The sequence below is a fragment of the Natrix helvetica genome (assembly GCF_964273705.1).
Source record: "Natrix helvetica genome assembly, chromosome: 9".
NCBI lineage: Eukaryota > Metazoa > Chordata > Lepidosauria > Squamata > Natricidae > Natrix > Natrix helvetica.
The window spans coordinates 22,855,698-22,874,546 of record NC_138560.1 but is presented as its reverse complement, the minus strand read 5'-3'; the positions used below and the strand labels follow the sequence as shown (position 1 = coordinate 22,874,546).

Genomic DNA, 18,849 nt, shown 5'->3' with positions numbered 1-18,849 from the left:
GGGGATCTAGACATTATTCCCCTGTCATGGTCGGATCACTCACTTCTCCGGCTGGACTTCCCTGGTGCTACCCCCCGCCGCGAGGAGGCGGAACTGGAAGGTATTAGATGGTTCCGCCCCAAGCGCCTGATGGAACCAGATAGGTTCCAGACGGAACTTGGGCCACCTCCTGTGGACCTGACCCGCCCCCGGGTGGAGGACCTGGTGGACGCATGGAATAGTGCGACTACCGGGGCCCTAGACCGGGTGGCGCCTTTGCGGCCTCTCCTGCAGTGACGAACCACCCTGGCACCTTGGTTTACCGAGGAGCTAAGGGTGATGAAACGCCACAAGAGACGCCTAGAGAGTCGTTGGAGATCCTCCCGTTCCGAATTTGACCGAGCACAGGTACGAGCATATTTGAAGACGTACCTTGTGGCATTAAGAGCGGCCAAACGTCAACATTGTGCCGCTCTTATTGCGTCTGCAGATAACCGCCCTGCCGCCCTGTTTCGGGTGACCCGCTCCCTCTTGTCTGAGAGACCACGGGAAGCCCCACTACAGGGCAGAGCAGAGGAGTTTGAGAAATATCTACAGGACAAAGTCGCTCAAATCCGGACGGGATGGGCCCCTTTCAGTGGTCCAGTAGAGACGCCCGTGGCGAGTCTTGAGGGACCGCTTTGGGAGGAGTTTGACTCGGTTGCCATCGAGGATTTGGACAGGTTGCGTGGACGTCTGCGACCCACCACATGTTTATTGGACCCGTGTCCCTCCTGGCTTGTACTGGCATCCTGGGAGGTTACGCGCGACTGGCTCCTGGGCCTGGTGAACGCCTCGTTGGGTGAGGGGTCCCTACCGGCCGCCTTGAAAGAGGCGGTGGTGAGGCCCCTGCTCAAGAAGCCTTCCCTGGACCCAACGGACCTAGTCAATTATCGTCCAGTCTCCAACCTTCCTTTTTTAGCGAAGGTTGTAGAAAGTGTGGTGGTACAGCAGTTCCCTCGTCACCTGGAGGAAAATGATTATCTAGACCCGCGCCAGTCCGGCTTCCGACCCGGGCACAGCACGGAGACGGCCTTGGTCGCATTGGTTGATGATCTCTGGAGGGCCAGAAATAGGGGTTGTTCCTCTATCCTGGTCCTATTAGATCTCTCGGCGGCGTTCGATACCATCGACCATGATATCCTGTTGCACCGGCTAGAGGGGCTGGGAGTCAGGGGCACCGTTTTACGGTGGTTTGGCTCCTACCTCTCTGATCGGACGCAACGTGTGTTGGCAGGGGAGCAGAGTTCGACCCGGAGGCCACTCACATGTGGAGTGCCACAGGGATCGGTGCTCTCGCCTCTCCTGTTCAACACATATATGAAACCGCTGGGCGAGATCATCCGTGGTTTTGGGGTGGGATATCATCTGTATGCTGATGATACTCAGCTATACATTTCCACCCCGAACCACCCCAATGAGGCCGTCGAAATGATGTCCCGGTGTCTGGAGGCCGTACGGGTCTGGATGGATGGCAACCGACTAAAACTCAACCCTTCCAAGACGGAGTGGCTGTGGCTTCCGGCCTCCCGGTTCAACGAGGTGCTTCCATCTCTGGCCATTGGGGGCGTCCAACTAGCCCCCATGGAACAGGTGCGCAATTTGGGCGTCCTCCTAGATGCCCGGCTGTCCATGGATGACCATGTAACAGCCGTGGCAAGGGGGGCGTTCCATCAGGTCCGCCTGATGCGCCAATTGCGCCCCTTATTGGACCGGGATGCCCTACGCACAGTCACCCATGCGCTAGTGACGTCTCGCCTGGATTACTGCAATGCTCTCTACATGGGGCTTCCCTTGAGATGCACTCGGAGACTACAGTTGGTCCAGAACGCGGCCGCGCAGGTGATTATGGGGAGGACTAGATACTCCCCTGTAACACCTCTCCTGCGCGAGCTGCACTGGCTTCCTGTGGTCTACCGAGTGCGTTTCAAGGTTTTGATTATGATCTTTAAAGCGCTTCATGGCACAGGGCCTAGTTACATGCAGGATCGCATCCTGCCCCACACATCCCTATGACCAATTCGCTCACACAGAGAGGGACTTCTCCGGGTGCCGTCCGCCAAACAGTGCCGGGGGGCGACACCCAGGAGCAGAGCCTTCTCTGTGATGGGCCCAGCCCTGTGGAATGACCTCCCCCGTGACATCAGGATTACTTCCGATCTCCGCTCCTTCCGTGTACAGCTGAAGACCCACCTCTTTCAATTATCTGGCCTGGCTCAATCGTAATTTCTCTTATTCCTCCTAACTGTTTTTTAAATTGTCTTTTAAACGTTAAATTTTTAATTGCATATTGGGTTCTTACAATTGGGGTATTTTAATGTTGATTTTTAACTGTCTATATGATGTAATTTGTTACCTCCTCCGTGTCCGTGTCCGTGTATGTGTATGTGTGTTTTGTATGTATGTCTATGTGCTTTTATACATCCTCTATGTTTTATATGCTCCATTGTACGCCGCCCCGAGTCCTACTTGGAAAGGGAGCGGCTAATAAATTCAAACTTATTATTATTATTATTATTATTATTATTATTATTATTATTATTATTATTATTATTATTATTATTATTATTATTATTATTATTGTAAGTGCAAGAATGGTTGTATGTCACTTTTTTCAGCCTCTTTGTAACTTCAAAGGGTCACTAAACGAGTGGTTGTAAGTCAAGGACTACCTATATACAAAAACAGTTGGACTGAGTAGAAACCCATCCCTCCCCCCCCAAAAAATAAATTCCTTATAAATCTCATTTCAGTTGAATTCTGGTAGCAACTTGTAGGGGTCCGAGTCCTTCTCCAATGCCTCCAAGCTTCTGTTCAGCTTTTTGATATACTGCTCGTATTAATGAAAATAATATTTTTAGCCTCCGGTGACACTTTGACAAATGTATTCCTAAGAGGATTCTTGGAAGTCAGTTTGTATTTTTGATTTAGGTAAAATTCAGTGGCGTCTGTAGGGAGGAACTATGCCTGACAGTGAAAAATCAATATACTTAGCACATCTTGTCCTATTATCTCCAAATTTGGGGCTAAAATCAAGAGGATAGTCAATAGGCAACATTGATTGCTGCATGTTAAAGAAGCATATGTCCTTCTGGGGTATGTCCCCAGTATTTGGTATTTATGAACACCAGGAATTAGACATTTTAAGCTTGGGGCTGGATGAAGATTTATTATATTAGGTCTAGAATAGAACTGTGCTTGGCAGCGGAAGATCAATATATTTAGCATATCTTTTACGTGTCCCTATGTAGAGACAGAAAATGCAATGCAATTTTTTCTTAACTCTTGCCGGTAATATACCTCTGAAAGTAAAGGGTTTGTTTTTCCAATGCAGGTAGTCCTCCACTATATTGGAGCCTGCCCATTATGGTTGCAAAGAGCATCACCACCCATTGTTACAATCGTGTTTTTTTCAGTGGTCATTAAGTGAACTCTGCGGTCATAGAGCAAATGCTTCAATTGTAAAAGCAAACATTTGTTCGCTATGGGCTGTTTTTGCCAAGAACAGGAAGTAATTGTCCGTTTTTGCCAAAAACATCCTAAAATACAAGTCACATGACCCTGGGACCCTGCAAATACTGTAAACGTAAGCTGGTGGCTGAGCACCAGATGTCGTCATGTGACCATTGGGGGGGGGAGGGGGTCTATTGGAATTTTGGAACTGGGTCATAAGTACCTTGAGGGGTGTTCATTGTGACTTCTGAACAGTTGCTTAAGGGTCCGTTGTAAGTCAAGGACTACCTGTAGGAAAACATGCTTTAAAATGTTTTGGTGACCCACAAACCTCTCATTGTTGGTGCCATTGTGAGGTAGGAAAGACATGAAAAGTGCCATATAAAGACAGCTGCCTTATTAATGGACCCCTCCATTGTTTATATGGTGCCTTTCGTGTCTTTCCTACCTCAAAATGGCACCAACCCAAATCTGGCAGGACAATGAGAGGTTTGTGGGTCACCAAAACATATTTTCCATTCATAGTTCAAAGAAGATTATCAAATAAGGCTGTGCAGTGGTTAGAATGCAGTACTGAAGGCTAACTCACTGCTCACTGCAGGAGTTCGATCCTGATGGACTCAAGCTTGACTCAGCCTTCCATCCTTCCGAGGGTGGTAAAATGAGTTGGGGGCAAGAGGCTGACTCTGTAAACTTGATAAGGTAGACCATAACCTACTACTAGATAAAGTAGAAGAATGTGGGTTAGACAGCATCACCACCAGATGGATTCGTAACTGGCTGACCAACCGCACTCAACGTGTAGTCCTCAATGGAACTGCATCTACATGGAGGGAAGTATGCAGTGGAGTACCCCAAGGCTCTGTTTTAGGCCCAGTACTCTTCAACATCTTCATCAATGATTTGGATGAGGGAATAAATGGGGAACTCATCAAATTTGCAGATGATACCAAGCTGGCAGGAATAGCCAACACTCCCGAAGATAGGCTTAAGATACAGAAGGATCTTGACAAACTTGAACATTGGGCACTATCTAATAAAATGAAATTCAATGGTGAAAAGAGTAAGGTTTTACATTTAGGCAACAAAAACGAAATGCACAGGTACAGAATAGGTGGTACCTTGCTCAACAGTAGTAACTGTGAAAGGGATCTTGGAGTCCTAGTGGACAACCATTAAATATGAGCCAGCAGTGTGCAGCAGCTGCCAGAAAAGCCAACACAGTTCTAGGCTGCATCAACAGAGGGATAGAATCAAGATCCCGTGAAGTGTTAATACCACTTTATAATGCCTTGGTAAGGCCACACTTGGAATACTGCATTCAGGTTTGGTCGCCACGATGTAGAAAAGATGTGGAGACTCTAGAAAGAGTGCAGAGAAGAGCAACAAAGATGATTAGGGGACTGGAGACTAAAACATAAGAAGAACGGTTGCAGGAACTTGGTATGTCTAGTCTAATAGAAAGAAGGACTAGGGGAGACATGATAGCAGTGCTCCAATATCTCAGGGGTTGCCACAAAGAAGAGGGAGTCAAACTATTTTCCAAGGCACCTGAGGATAGAACAAGAAGCAATGGGTGGAAACTAATCAAGGAGAGAAGCAACTTAGAACTGAGGAGAAATTTCCTGACAGTTAGAATAATTAATCAGAGGAACAGCTTATTTATTATTTTTATTTCTTTGGATTTATAAACCGCCCCCTCTCCCAAAAAGCTTGCCTCCAGAAGTTGTGAATGCCCCAACACTGGAAGTCTTTAAGAAGATGTTGGATAGCCATCTGTCTGAAACGGTATAGGGTTTCCTGCCTAGGCAGGGGGTTGGACTAGAAGACCTCCAAGGTCCCTTCCAACTCTGCTATTGTATTGTATTGTATAAACCACTTAGAGAGGGCTGTAAAGCACTGTGAAGCGTTATATAAGGCTAAGGGCTATTGCTATTATGGGGAGATGAGTTAACACGCAGGACCCTTTTTTCCAAGTGAAAGCCATGTCATTTTCAGATGTTTGCAGCCCCTCTGTGTAACTAGCACCCCTTTTCTTGAATCGTTCTTATCTTCCTCAATTTTTGAAAGATACAGTAAGTGAATTTTCATGGAGGAAGGAGAAGGACTCCCTTGATGGAAATGCCCAACTGAATATGACTTCTGGTTTCCCACCATGATGTCATTTGGATACGTTTATGAAAAAAAAAACCAAGAGCTAAGAACAAATAGCATTTATTGAAGAAAAGTTAGAAAGAATAAATCAAAAGAACGTTGACACCAGCTGGTATTCAATAACTAGTCCTATTTATAAAACTGAAGTTCAAACCTTCTTGATGTTCATGTTCCTTCCTGTCCTACATAACAGATCGCTTGGGCCCCCCTTGTTTGAGCTAGTTGGCGTGCTTCCATCTGTGCTCTTTGTGGTCTTCAGATTTGCTTATCTCTTATTCCTCACTGACTGTGAGACGCGACTCTCAGAGAAGCCCATGTGATGTCGCTTATGCCCTGTGGATTTCATGTTTAGATCTTAGCTTGGAATTGTTAGTAGGTGCCTCAAATATACTGTCAAGTATACTGTCGCTCTGCCTATTTAACTTATATGCAGAGCACACCATGAGAAAGGAGGGCTAGATGAATCAAAAGTTGGAATTAAGTTTGCTGGGAGTTATATCAACAACCTAAGATAGGCAGATGATACCACTCTAACGGCAGAAAGTGAAAAGGAACCAAAGAGCCTCTTGAGGCAGGTGAAGGAGAATGCAAAAGTTGGCTTGAAACTCAATATTAAGAAAACTAAGATCATGGCATCCGGCCCTCTCAAATCCTGGCAAATAGATGGGGAAGAAATGGAAGTAGTGACAGATTTTATGTCCCTGGGCTCCAAGATCACTGCAGATGGGGACTGCAGCCAAGAAATTAAAAGATGTTTGCTTCTGGGGAGGAAAGCTGTATGGCAAATCTAGACAGCATACTAAAAAGCAGAGACATCACCCTGCCAACAAAAGTGCGTATAGTCAAGGCTATGGTTCTCCCAGTTGCAATGGATGCCTGTGAAAGTTGGACCATAAGGAAGGCTGAGCGCCAAAGAATGGAGGCCTTTGAACTCTGGTGCTGGAGAAGACTCCTGCAAGTCCCATGGACTGCAAGGCGATCAAACCGGTCAGTCCTAGAGGAGATCAACCCTGACTGCTCTTTAGAAGGCCAGATCCTGAAGAGGAAACTCAAATCCTTTGGCCACCTGATGAGAAGGATGGACTCACTGGAGAAGAGCCTAATACTGGGAACGACTGAGGGCAGAAGAAGAAGGAGACAACATGAGGTGGCTGGATGAAGTCATCTAACCAGTCGGCGTGAACTTAAATGGACTCCAGAGCATGGTAGAGGACAGGAAGGCCTGGAGGAAGGTTGTCCAGTTAGTTAGTGGCTGAGACAATTGAATCAGGTAAAATGTTGTCAAGACTTTGACCATTCTGTTACAAAAATCGATTTTTTTACAATCGAGTTTGGAATGGTTTACTTTACGTTTCAAACAATTATTTGCATTTGTTACGTTACAACTGAAACTAAAAAAACCCTCTCATTTACCAGTAAAACATTACTGTGTACAATTTTGTATGCAATGCCTAAGTCTAACTACAAACGCTGCAGTTCTAAGTTATCCAAACCAAGAATTCTAGGCCTAGTAGCCTAGGCAGTGGTGGGATTCAGCCAGTTTGCACCATTTCAGGAGACCCAGTTTTTAAGTTTCTGAGCAGTTTGGTGAACTGGTTGTTGGAAGAAATCATTAGGGCTGATGGCCAAATATGGCCTTTTCATGCTCGGGCCTCGGTGTGCATATTTTCCAATGAGACAAACCAAGACAGGAAGATCATTTTATTACAATTGATCAGAATATTCAGACAAAAGGGATTCCTCATTCAAAGAGGGAACCCCGATCTTTAGCTTACATCCCCTTTTATAGTTAACGTAACAAAGACATCTGAAAGAGTCGAGTTGATTGGACAGGATAATAGCATACATGTTTATTAAAATGAGGTCTGAAGGGGAATAAATTGTAAAGAGGAAGGTTGTTTAGGGTTCACAAGAGATAAACCACACCCGAATTTGTACTAACAAACTTTTCTTATCAGGAACTAGTCTCCAGCTTGTTTATCAGTTTGGGAATGTTAAAAGCTAATAAATCTCGAACATCACTTTAAAAGAAAGAATATAAATCAGATTGGAGGGGGAGCTGATGTCGCGATGATGTGGGGTGCAATCTTGGAGCTCCAGGATTGTCGTAGATATCTCTGCCGCTGGACATTCCTTTTGGACCTAAACTGTCCCATAGAGATGTGTTCTGACCCCCCTTCCTCCTTCGCCCACACAGAACACGCTCCGGAACAATACAAATGAACAAGGTTTATTTCACAGACAGACAGAACGTTCCATGGCAGTAAACCACCACGACAAAGCTCACAATGACAAGACACAAAAGCAGCTATCCAGCTTGCTACATTTTCCAGACCAAAACTTCTTGCAGGAGTTCTTTGTTGACTGCTGCAAAGGGCGTTTGCACAGTCAACCCTTTTATAGCCTGAAGAGGAGTCTCCTAATCAACAGCTGAGAGACCTTACCGCTGATAATTACGCCGTCGCTCCTTGCGTCTATGGGCGCGGCGATAACGGGCATCCAGGAACTCCCTGTTAATCTCTGACTCACTGTCTCATGACTCCTCCCCACTGCTCCAAGGCATGACATCAGGAGCCCCCCTCCTCTGGCTCTTACCACTGCTCCATGCCTCAGGCGCCTCCTGGTGGCCGACCAGACTCTCCGATCCCTGCTCAGAGTCAGAACCCTGTCCAGGGTCCTCCACATCCTCCTGAGCCGACTCATAGGGACCCTCACTCTCGGAGTCTGGTGGCAGCTGCAACGGCTCCTGCTGGGCCACAACAGAGATGGTGATAGAGAAGGGCACATCCTGCTGATATCAGGGACATCGCAGCTCCCCAGCAAATCCAGGGGAAGCCTTTTTTTCCTGGCCACAGAGAAGCAGCCATTGAAGCTGCTGAAAGTTGGGACAGCTCTAGAATGGAAGCAAAGCGGGAGAGAAAGTGTGTCGAATTGGTGAGATAAATTTTATTATTAGAGAAGAGATCATCCCAAAAGATCAAAAGTAAAGTTAAAATTGAAGACAGAAGAGGTTAAGCAGCGAGATTAAGCTTGAGTCAAACTTAGTGTGTTATTTTTTAAAAAAAATCTTTTTATTGATGGAATTTTTAAAACGCTTCTTACTTTTTAAACTGGACTGGGTTTTTCTTCTTCTTCTATTTTCCTTTTTAACTACTTATTGATTAAGACTTTCTTTCTTTTTCTTTTTTCAACGCTCTATTGCATTTTCTCTTTCTGAACTTTTTTTTCTCCTTAAGTTTGGAATATAAAGAGGGGAGTGAAAGTAGAAGAAAAGAAGTAACACTGCCACTTAGAGGTTTGGAGGTGTGGAAACATTGTTTTTCTTTTCTTTCTTTGAACATTTGATCTACATTTCAAGGTCTTTGAGTTTGTTTGTTGAAAACGATAGTGGGAGGAGCACGGATTGTTTATAAAGGTGCTCCTCTGGGGTACTATCAGTAGCTGGACTGGAGTGAAAAGAAAGCCTTGACTTGAAAGAGAGAAGATTGCAGTGAACTTGTTTGGAACTTAATAAAAAAGCTTTGGATTCTATATAATAGCAGTGTTTACTATCTGGAGGAATGTTACAGCACAAAAAAGAAAAGGAAGTGACATTACAGATGATTATGCAAGAAATTCAAAAAATACAAGTAAGAACAGAGAGCATTGAAAAGAGAATGGAGAATATTGAACAAAGAACAGAAAAAATAGATTAAAAAACTGAGAATACTTACCAAAAGACAAGAGTAGAATATTGGAATGGGAGATTGACAGATTAGAATTTTACCTCAGATTCCAGAATATAGAAGAAGAAAAGAGAGAAAATTTGGCAGAAGCATCGGTGATAACCAAAGGGAAGTTGATGAAAGGAACAGACAAGGGGTTTCGAGTCTTTACAAGATATGCAATGGAAAACAAGTTGCCAAGAGATGTCCATATAAGATCTACCAAGAAAGCAATTAGAACACAAATACTACAAATGGCAAGAGATATAAGATTGCACTAGTATTGGAAGGATACAGGATGATGTAATGAAATGCTATAATAAAAACTAATTTAAATTTAGTTAAACTTAGAATATTACGTATAAAATGAAGTAATAATAGTTATAGTCAAATAAATGATTAACGATAATAATGCATATATATATATATATATATATATATATATATATATATATATATATATATATATATATATATATATATGTATAAATACCTTATATATATGTATTATATATATGTATGTATACTAGATTGATGATATGAAATTTTATATAAATTGTTTGCAAGTGAGGACTATGGAGAGGATGTACAAAAGCTTTGTAACCAAAGATAAACAATTTCATATAGAATACAATATAAAGATGTAATATTACTGGATGGTTTTAGGATGAGGTAATGAAATGCCATAATATAAATTTATTCTAAATTTAGAATATTTCACATAAAGGGGAGTAATAATAGTTGTAGTCAAATAAATGTTTAATAATGATAATAATTCTATACATATATATTAGATTGATAATATGAGATTCTATATAAATTGTAACTGAAGACTACGGTGAGGAGGTACGGGAGTTTTGTGACCAATTGACATACTGTAGGTGACTGGAGGATGGTTTTTATGTTCTGTGTTTGTTTATGTTGGTTTGTTTATAAAAAAAAATCTATTAAAAAAAGAATATAAATCAGATTAAAATACAAACTAACTATGTTAGTTAACAAATGACAAAACCCATGTTATTTGCCTCTCAGGGCAGAGAGCTGGTTGTTAAATTATTTGAATCCCACCAGTGAGTGTAGGGTATTCTACTGTGGACAGGAGAGCGCAAAACTTTTCTTGTAAAATATTCCCGAACTCACTCAGTTCTTTTAATGTATTAATCTCGTTTGTCGTTCGAGGGGTTTATTTACTAACTCTCCCGTATGAGGTGGAAACATCCCCCTGATGTTCTGCTGCAGACAAAGAAGTTTTGTTCCTGCTGATCCTTTCTGCAAGCTAAGCCGTTTCCTTCTCGGAGAAAGAGGAGAGGGAGGGGTAGGGAAAGTGGGAGGACAACAGTTAAATTGGATTTGATCAGAGCTCACACTGAGCACTTGAAAAGCCTCCAGCATAATGAACGCTCCACAATCCAAACCTACTTAGTTATGCAGTGTGAGGAAAGGAAGCAGACCACGAGCAGCATCTCTGAAATCAGCACTTCTCATGCAAAGCATCCTGGTGGTGCGGACCGATGTCAGAGGGCTTAGACTGCACAGGTGGGCTGGGCTGCATGGCAGAAAAAGCACCTTCACCACCAGCCAGGACTGTGAACGTGATACATCTTACCTGTGCATTTTGCAATACAGATAGTCCTCAACTTATGACCAAAATCAGGATAAGAATTTCCATTGCTAAGCATGGTGGTTCAATAGTCGTACCTGATGAATGGAATAGAATGGAATGGGATAGGATAGGATTCAGAATAGAATAGAATAGAATAGAATAGAATAGAATAGAATAGAATAGAATAGAATAGAACAGAATAGAATTTTTTATTGGCCAAGTGTGATTGGACACAGAAGGAATTTCTCTTTGCTGCAGATGCTCTCAGGGGACATAAAAAGACAAGATACATTCATCAAGAACCATAAGGTGCAACACTTAATGATAGTCATAGGGTACAAGTAAGCAATCAAATCATACTAGGAAACAATCAATATAAATCGTAAGGATACAAGCCACAAACTTACAGTCCTGCAGTCATAAGTGGGAGGAGATGGGTGATAGGAACAATGAGAAGACTAACAGGAATAGTAACACAGCCTTAGTGAATAGTTTGATAGTGGTGAGGGAATTATTTGTTTAGCAGAGTGATGGCATTCAGGGAAAAGCTGTCCTTGTGTCTAGTTGTCTTGGTGTGCAGTGCTCTATAGTGCCGTTTTGAGGGTAGGAGTTGAGACAACTTTACAACAACCTTACAACCTTTTTCACCACAGTTGTTAAGTGAATCACTGCAGTTGTTAAGTGACTTAATGCAGCCATTAAGTAAAGTCAGCTTTCTCCACTGATTTTGCTTGCCAGGAGCTGCTGGGAAGGTTGCAAACTCTGCAACCTTTGTAAATTAAATCCTGGTTGTCCTGCACCCAAATGTTGGCTATGTGACCATGGGGATGCTGCGGCAGTTGTAAGTGCAGGTACCAGTTGTAAGTCACTTTTTTCATTGCTGCTGTGACTTTGTAATGGCTGTAAGCAGTGGTGGGATTCAGCCAGTTCACACCTATTCAGGAGAAGCGGTTGTTAACTTTCTAAGCAGCTCAGAGAATCGGTTGTTGGAAGAAATCTCCTTTTGTTTTTGTTTTTTTTCCTTTGGAGGGCTAATCCTGTAAGGAAGGCAGGAAAGAAACATTCTGGTGCTGTTTCTAGCCTAATCTTTATTGCCCTGCTTACAGAAACAGCCTCTCCAGTTAACCCTTATTACATTGTAACAGCTAAGGTGAAGCGCCCATCAACGTGAGTGATGTTGAGTTGGCCACGCCCACCTGGTCACATGACCACCGAGCCCTGCCTACCCACCTAGTCATTAGGGCAGAGAACCAGTTGTTAAATGATTTGAATCCCACCACTGGTTTTAAGTCAAAGACTGCCTGTATTCTGTGGACATTCCTGCCCCTGAGCAACTGCACTGGGCTACCTCCTGCTCCCAACTATTTCCCCTTCAGTATCCAGGGAGCCGGCAAGAGATGTTTAAGAGGGGTTTAATTTTTAAAGGCAGGGTTTTTGTTTTTTTTGAAAGCCCTACTTGCTGAAAAGGCATTTTGGAAAAGACGCGTGCATGTGTGAATCGCTTGCGATGGCACTTCTTTTGGCGGGCAGCAGCAAGCTGAAGTAAGTCACCCCAGCAGCCCAGCGGCTGGGAAACTCCCCCCCCCCCTTTCTCTTGCAAAGTGACAACTGCTTGCAGCCTTCCAAATTAGCCCAAGCAAACTCCTTGGCCTCCTGTACAGATTGTGATGGGCCGAAGTACAGCTGTGCCCTGCTGGCGGCTCTTTGTTTGTTTTAGCAAAGCTTCTGCAGGAGACTTTGGTGATGCAATAAACTCAGGTTTTCAGCCACTCAGATCTCCTCCTGGAAGAAATTGAGAAGATCCTTGGAAGAAAACTAATCTGATTCCCTTTAGCGAACTGGCAATCTGCCCTCTATGAGAACCGCTCGCTTTCCCTTCACCGTGTTTTCTCCCATCTACATGGCTGCACTGCATTTTCTTGTAAATGCTTTTAACAAGCATTTAACAGCCAAGCAAGGACACTGGAATTAAAAGACAGTTAGAGCTAATTAATCGCATGCATGAACTACTGACTGCTTATTCCCCCCATCTCTCTCTCTCTCTCTCTCTCTCTCTCTCTCTCTCTCTCCCCCTCCCTCCCTCCCTCCCTCCCTCCCTCCCTCCCTCCCTTACTTTTAATGCATGCAAAGGACAGAGAGAAGAGGATGTAATGCAGCCCGTTTTGTTGTTGTTGTGAGTTGCAAAGTCCCATCCGACCCATCGCGACCCCATGGATATCATTCCTCCAGACCTTCCTGTCCTCTACCATCCCCCGGAGTCCATTTAAACTCACGGCGACTGTTTCAGTGACTCCATTCAGCCACCTCATTCTCTGTCGTCCCCTTCTTCTTTTGCCCTCCATCTTTCCCAGCATTAGACTCTTCTCCAGTGAGTCCATCCTTCTCATTAGGTGGCCAAAATATTTGAGTTTCCTCTTCAGGATCTGGCCTTCTAAGGAGCAGTCAGGGTTGATCTCCTCTAGAACTGACCAGTTTGATCGCCTTGCAGTCCAATGGACTCACAGGAGTCTTCTCCAGCACCAGAGTTCAAAGGCCTCCATTCTTTGGCGCTCAGCCTTCCTTATGGTCCAACCTTCACAGCCATCCATTGCAACTGGGAAAACCCATCGCCTTGACTATACACAGTTTTGTGGGCAGGGTGATCTCTCTACTTTTTAGTATGCTGTTTAGATTGCATAGTTTTCCTCCCCAGGAGTAAGTATCTTTTAATTTCTTGGCTGCCATCCCCATCTGCGGTGATCTTGGAGCCCAGGAAAATAGAATCTGTCACTACTTTCATTTCTTCCCCATCTACATTACATTTGGAGAAAACAATGAACCTTTTTTCAATTCTCATGGAAATGATGAAGAGAGTTGAGTGTGTAGTTGAGCAGGGGCATCAAAAAGGATATTTCTTTTTTACATTCTTCTCAAATCAGCTTCTACCCCACTCCAAAAATAGTCAGGGTTTGCAATCTGGGCAGAATGAATAGATCTGAACAAAGTGCATTTTAGCCTTTATTGACAGCAGCCCAGTCTCACTGCCTGCCAGGCTGAGATATATTGTTGCTGTCATCTCAAAAGAAAACTCAGTTGAGCCTCTGCCATTTTGAAATGCAGGAAAATTTGACAACAGGAACTCAGCATGAAAATATTCCAGCATTAAGACGGTGGGTTTTAGGTTTTTAGGTTTTTTTTTTAGCCTGGAGCAAGTAGAGGAAAAAGGAGTCATAACAGATACATATAAAATCATGCAGGGTGCATTTTGTATTGGAATTCAGAAATCCATCCATTAGTAGGAACTTTGTGGGGATTTAGAACCATCTTTTTCACACCACGTAGAATTAAATTGTGGCCTTCGGGCCAGGGGTCAGCAAACGAAATTGGGTGATTGTAAAAGTGGATTGCACAGATTCATGGCAGGTCAGATTATCCATGGCTTTTTGGGTGCTTCTGGGATCAGAGATAGCAGAGCTATTACAGACCAATAGTGGGAGCAGCCATCAAACTCCCAGCCATGTTTGTGAAAATTTTGAAGACAGCTGGTTGACCACTGTGTGATGCAAGATGTTGACCCAGATGGGATCTTGGCCTGATCTAACAAGTCTTATCTTTTGTTTTATTGTAGTAATGGCTAATCTTTTTCTCATTGTGTGGGTAGTTGCTCGTAGGGCGAAAAATGGCTCTATGGGCAACCCAGAAGTTTGGGAACTGACTTCTGGGTTGCCAGTATGGCCGTTTTTTGCCCTCTGGAGGCTTCAGGAGGCTTCAGGAGGCTAAAATGGCCCAATGCGCAAATCAGGTCCATTCCTGAACTTCCAGTTTCGACATTGGGTTGTTTTTCGACCTCAGCAGAAAAATGGCCAAAAATGAAGGGCGAAGTCAGCTGGCCAGCGTGCACATGCGCGCTGGAGCTAACAGGGCAATGCCTTGCATGCCCTAACAAATGGCTCCGCGAACCACCTGTGGCACACATGATGTAGGTTCACCATCACGGTTCTATTGTGTAGAACAGTGATTCTCAACCTTCCCAATGTCGTGATCCTTTAATACAGTTCCTCATGTTGTGGTGACCCCCAACCATAAAATTGGTGTCTCGGTTCTTAAGACCATTCCGATGGACTTTGGCGACCCCAGTGAAGGGGTCCCAACCCACAGGTTGAGAACCACTGGTGTAGAACAAAGAATGAAGGGTTCTTTTGTAACTTCCTAGCCATGTCTGTGTTATTGGTGGTCTTTCTATTTTTAATGTGGAATTTTTGTTGTCTAGTTGAGTTCTCTGCAGATTTTGTGGAACTCCATGAAGTTCAGGAAGCAAGCTAATTCTTTGCCCAAAATAGAGTCTAACTCAAGGCAACGAGAGAAGCAGTGAGTTTGTAGGTTATCTCTGATTTGAATAACTTGATTCAAGATAAGGATGCTTGAAGGAAGAAAGCCTTAACAAAGGAAATGAATTCAATGAGAAGCAAGAAGCAGGATCTTTCCTGCAAGAACCCCTCATGAAAGTGGCTCCCCTCATTTCATACCACTATTCAACCCTGGAATCATAAAACTCTGGGATCGTGCAGAGTATAATCTCACATTGACTGCAGAGACTGGCCATATTTCTCAAGCATACTCATCTTCAACCTGGTGCCTCCTGGATATGTTGAACTTCTGTTCCAGTCATCTTCAGTACCGTATCATATAGCCCAGGGATCCCCAAACTTGGCAACTTTAAAACTTGTGGACTTCAACTCCCAGAATTCTCCAGCCAGCATATCTTAAAGTTTTAAAGTTGCCAAGTTTGAAGACCCCTGATATAGCCTGACTGATTGATCAATTGATCATATCAAGAAACAATAAGCATCAGCCACACCAAAATAGAATTTTGAAAGATAACACAGTGGGGTCCATGGTGCTCTCTGAGCTTGGTTAATTTGCAGACGTTGTCTTGCAGACATTTCATTATCCAACTTCATAGCAACATCAATCTAGAAAGGAGTGGGGTTTGCTCTCTGCTTATATACAAGTAGTTCAACCTATCAGCTGTTGTACAAGTGCTCTTGGTGGTTCCTTGATTAGGCTATTCTTTACTGTTAGTCTACACTGCTAAAGTTTCTTGATTGGGGTATTGATTGTTGATAAGGTAAAATAAAATGACATTGAGATAAAATAGTGTGGCGTCATGAATGCTGTTCCTATATCTTGAGCTGCAATGGCGCAGGGGTTAGAGTGCAGTACCGCAGGCTACTTCTGCTGATCACCAGCTGCCAACAGTTAGACAGTTCAAATCTCACCAGCTCAAGGTTGACTCAACCTTCCATCTTTCCGAGGTGGGTAAAATGAGGACCCGGATTGTTGGGGGCAATACATTGACTTTGTAAACCACTTAGAGAGAGCTGTAAAACACTATGAAGTGGTGTATAAGCACTATTGCTTTCAGCACCAGGTTGAGACAGGGGAGTGGGAGGTAGACCTGACACACCCTGAGCTGTTCATCCTCCAATGCTAAACTGTTGACCAACATCAGTCTTCCCATTCAAAGTGCTTCAGAGCCTAGCAAAATGGTCCCAAGGCCTCCAGGCATTCCCCACTCCTTCTCCTATCCCAAATCCCCTGCGAATATCTTCTGGGCCTATCCCTCTCACCCTCTCCGCTCCCCCTCCCCTCCTAGGGCATCGCTGTGGAGCTCCTGCGTGGTTCTTCCCCTCCTGGCGCTCACCTGGATGTCGGCTGTGCTTGCCATGACTGACCGGCGCTCCATCCTCTTTCAAGTCCTCTTTGCCGTCTTCAACTCAGTTCAGGGCTTCGTCATCATCACCGTCCACTGCTTTCTGCGCAGAGAGGTGGGCATTGAGAGTTGTCAGCCTGCCAGGGGCGGTTCATTGGGGCGGGAGGTGCTCCTGGGATGTCCTTCAACAGGCCAATCCTGAAAATGGGAATGGGTAGCCCAAGTCATTGACAATTCACATACCGTATTTTTCGGAGTATAATATGCACTGGAGTATAAGATGCACCAAGATTTTGAAGAGGTACATCAAAAAAGGTTTTTCACTCTGCAGACCTCATAAACCCTCTGCACGCCTCATTTTTGGTGAAAAATGGGGCATGCATAGAGTTTGAGGGGCCTGCAAAGTGATTCTAGGGGCTGGGGGGGCAAAAATGAGCAAAAGTGAGCAAAAGTGGCTCATTTTTCATGAAAACACCCTCATTATTTGCCAAATAAAGGGCATGCATAGCCTTTAGGTGGTTGTAGAGTGCTCCTGGGGGCTGGTGGGGCAAAAACAAGCAAAAAACGGCCAATCTTTGCTCAGCCCCCAGGAGCACTTTGCAGCCTCCCAAACCCTCTGCATGTCCATTTTTTGTGAAAGGGACGGAATTTCAGGAGGCCAAGAACGCTGTATTCAGTGCATAAAATGCACCAAAATTTTCACCCTCTTTTTGGGGGGAAATAGGTGTGTCCTATACTCCGAAAAATATGGGAACTTTCCCAAGCCCATTGTTTAGCCCACTTTCTCAAAACTAAGACCGGTTCCATGGAGAGAGGTTGTTCCACAGACAGGAGGGGGCATGGTTTCGCATGCTGCCTGCATCCCATAAATGGATCTTCCCTTGTTTGCGTGGCCCAGTTCCTAGCATGCTGCAGCCCAGTACCAGTCTACAGATCCGGGGGGGTGGGGGGGTGCGTTGGAAACATTTTATGTAGTGAAATCCATTGGATCATGTATTTTGGCCAACTCCAGGATGGGATCTCCTTTAGCAGTGACCATCACACTGCCCCTGAAAATGAATTGAAGTCCACACATCTTAAAGTTACCATGGAAAACCATCGTCAAAAACTTCAGTCCAGGAATGAGGACAATGCCTATTGCAACCAGTTGCTCCCTACTATCCTCCTTCCCTAGTCAGAAAGAAGGAACATTGCACAGCTGTAGCCTTGAAACCAACTTGGTCACTTGGATACGTGACGACTGACATCTGGGTGCTAAGCCAATTGGAAAGAATTGGCATATCGGGGTTCATTGCCAGAGAGAGTCTGAATTTTTGAAGAATAATAAAAATGGATAATAAAGATTGCCAATCAGGATAGCTCCTTAAGAGACTCCGGGTAAAAGTGGAGATACTTATGAAAACATGGTTAATATAATATCTGAAGCAGTTGGGAACAAAGCAGGAGCACCTACCTGTTCAGAAATGAGGAACACCAGTGTGAAAATGGGAGACAAAAGTGGGCAGTGGAAGCCCCTCTCCCTTTCCCATATGTGTTATTCACATTTAGGGGTAGGCCTTTGAATGCCCCATAGTGCCTGCCATTCTGATATATCTTCCCAACTGCAGGGAAGTTGCTAGCAGATTCTATTTACTTCCCTGGAATTCTCCATGTCCTTTCTTCTAATTCCAGGAGAATTCATGACCAGCCAGCTATCCTCTAGTTTCCCTTTAGGGTAGATGAAAGCAACACCTTCAGTCCAATTATTTTTTGGAGGGGAAGTGAAATGAGGTTTCATTTCTAGAGGTTTATGGATTCTTTTTACCTTATAGAAAAGCCAGTTTTTCCCATGGGGGAAATGGGGGACTGAAGACATCCCTTCCATCCTTGCAATCCCTCTAACCAATAATGGCAGTGCCATTGGTCATTTTCCCTATATCCTTGGAGGCCTAATTAACAAAATATACCAGGTTAGAAAACCTGCTCCCTTCCCAAGCTCAACCAGAGGGAGACAAAGGAGTAGGATCCTTTTGCTGACACACACCCCATGTCCCCTTCATACATTGACCTCTCTGTGTTAGGCCAATAAGAGATTCGTCTGATATCCTGCACAGGTCAACTGGCTGCTCTCTCTGGAACCCAAGACCAAGAAATGTCTTTGCAAGCCATCAACACCCCTTTCCACCTCATTTCTTCTTTTCCACAGAAGTTGGGCACAGGTTCTGTGTAGAGTTCACTTGGGAAAT

The 18,849-nt window shown here is 44.2% G+C and overlaps 1 protein-coding gene across 5 annotated transcripts in view; it reads left to right on the top strand.

Moving 5' to 3' along the window:
• Positions 1 to 18,849, top strand: part of ADGRB2 (adhesion G protein-coupled receptor B2) — a 335,460-nt gene that overhangs the window by 289,453 nt on the left and 27,158 nt on the right. For all 5 annotated transcript variants that reach the window (XM_081961837.1, XM_081961838.1, XM_081961839.1 and 2 more), the window contains exon 23: positions 16,568 to 16,739. In XM_081961837.1, coding sequence (XP_081817963.1) covers positions 16,568 to 16,739 — 172 coding nt within the window. The remainder of the gene's footprint in view (positions 1 to 16,567; positions 16,740 to 18,849) is intronic.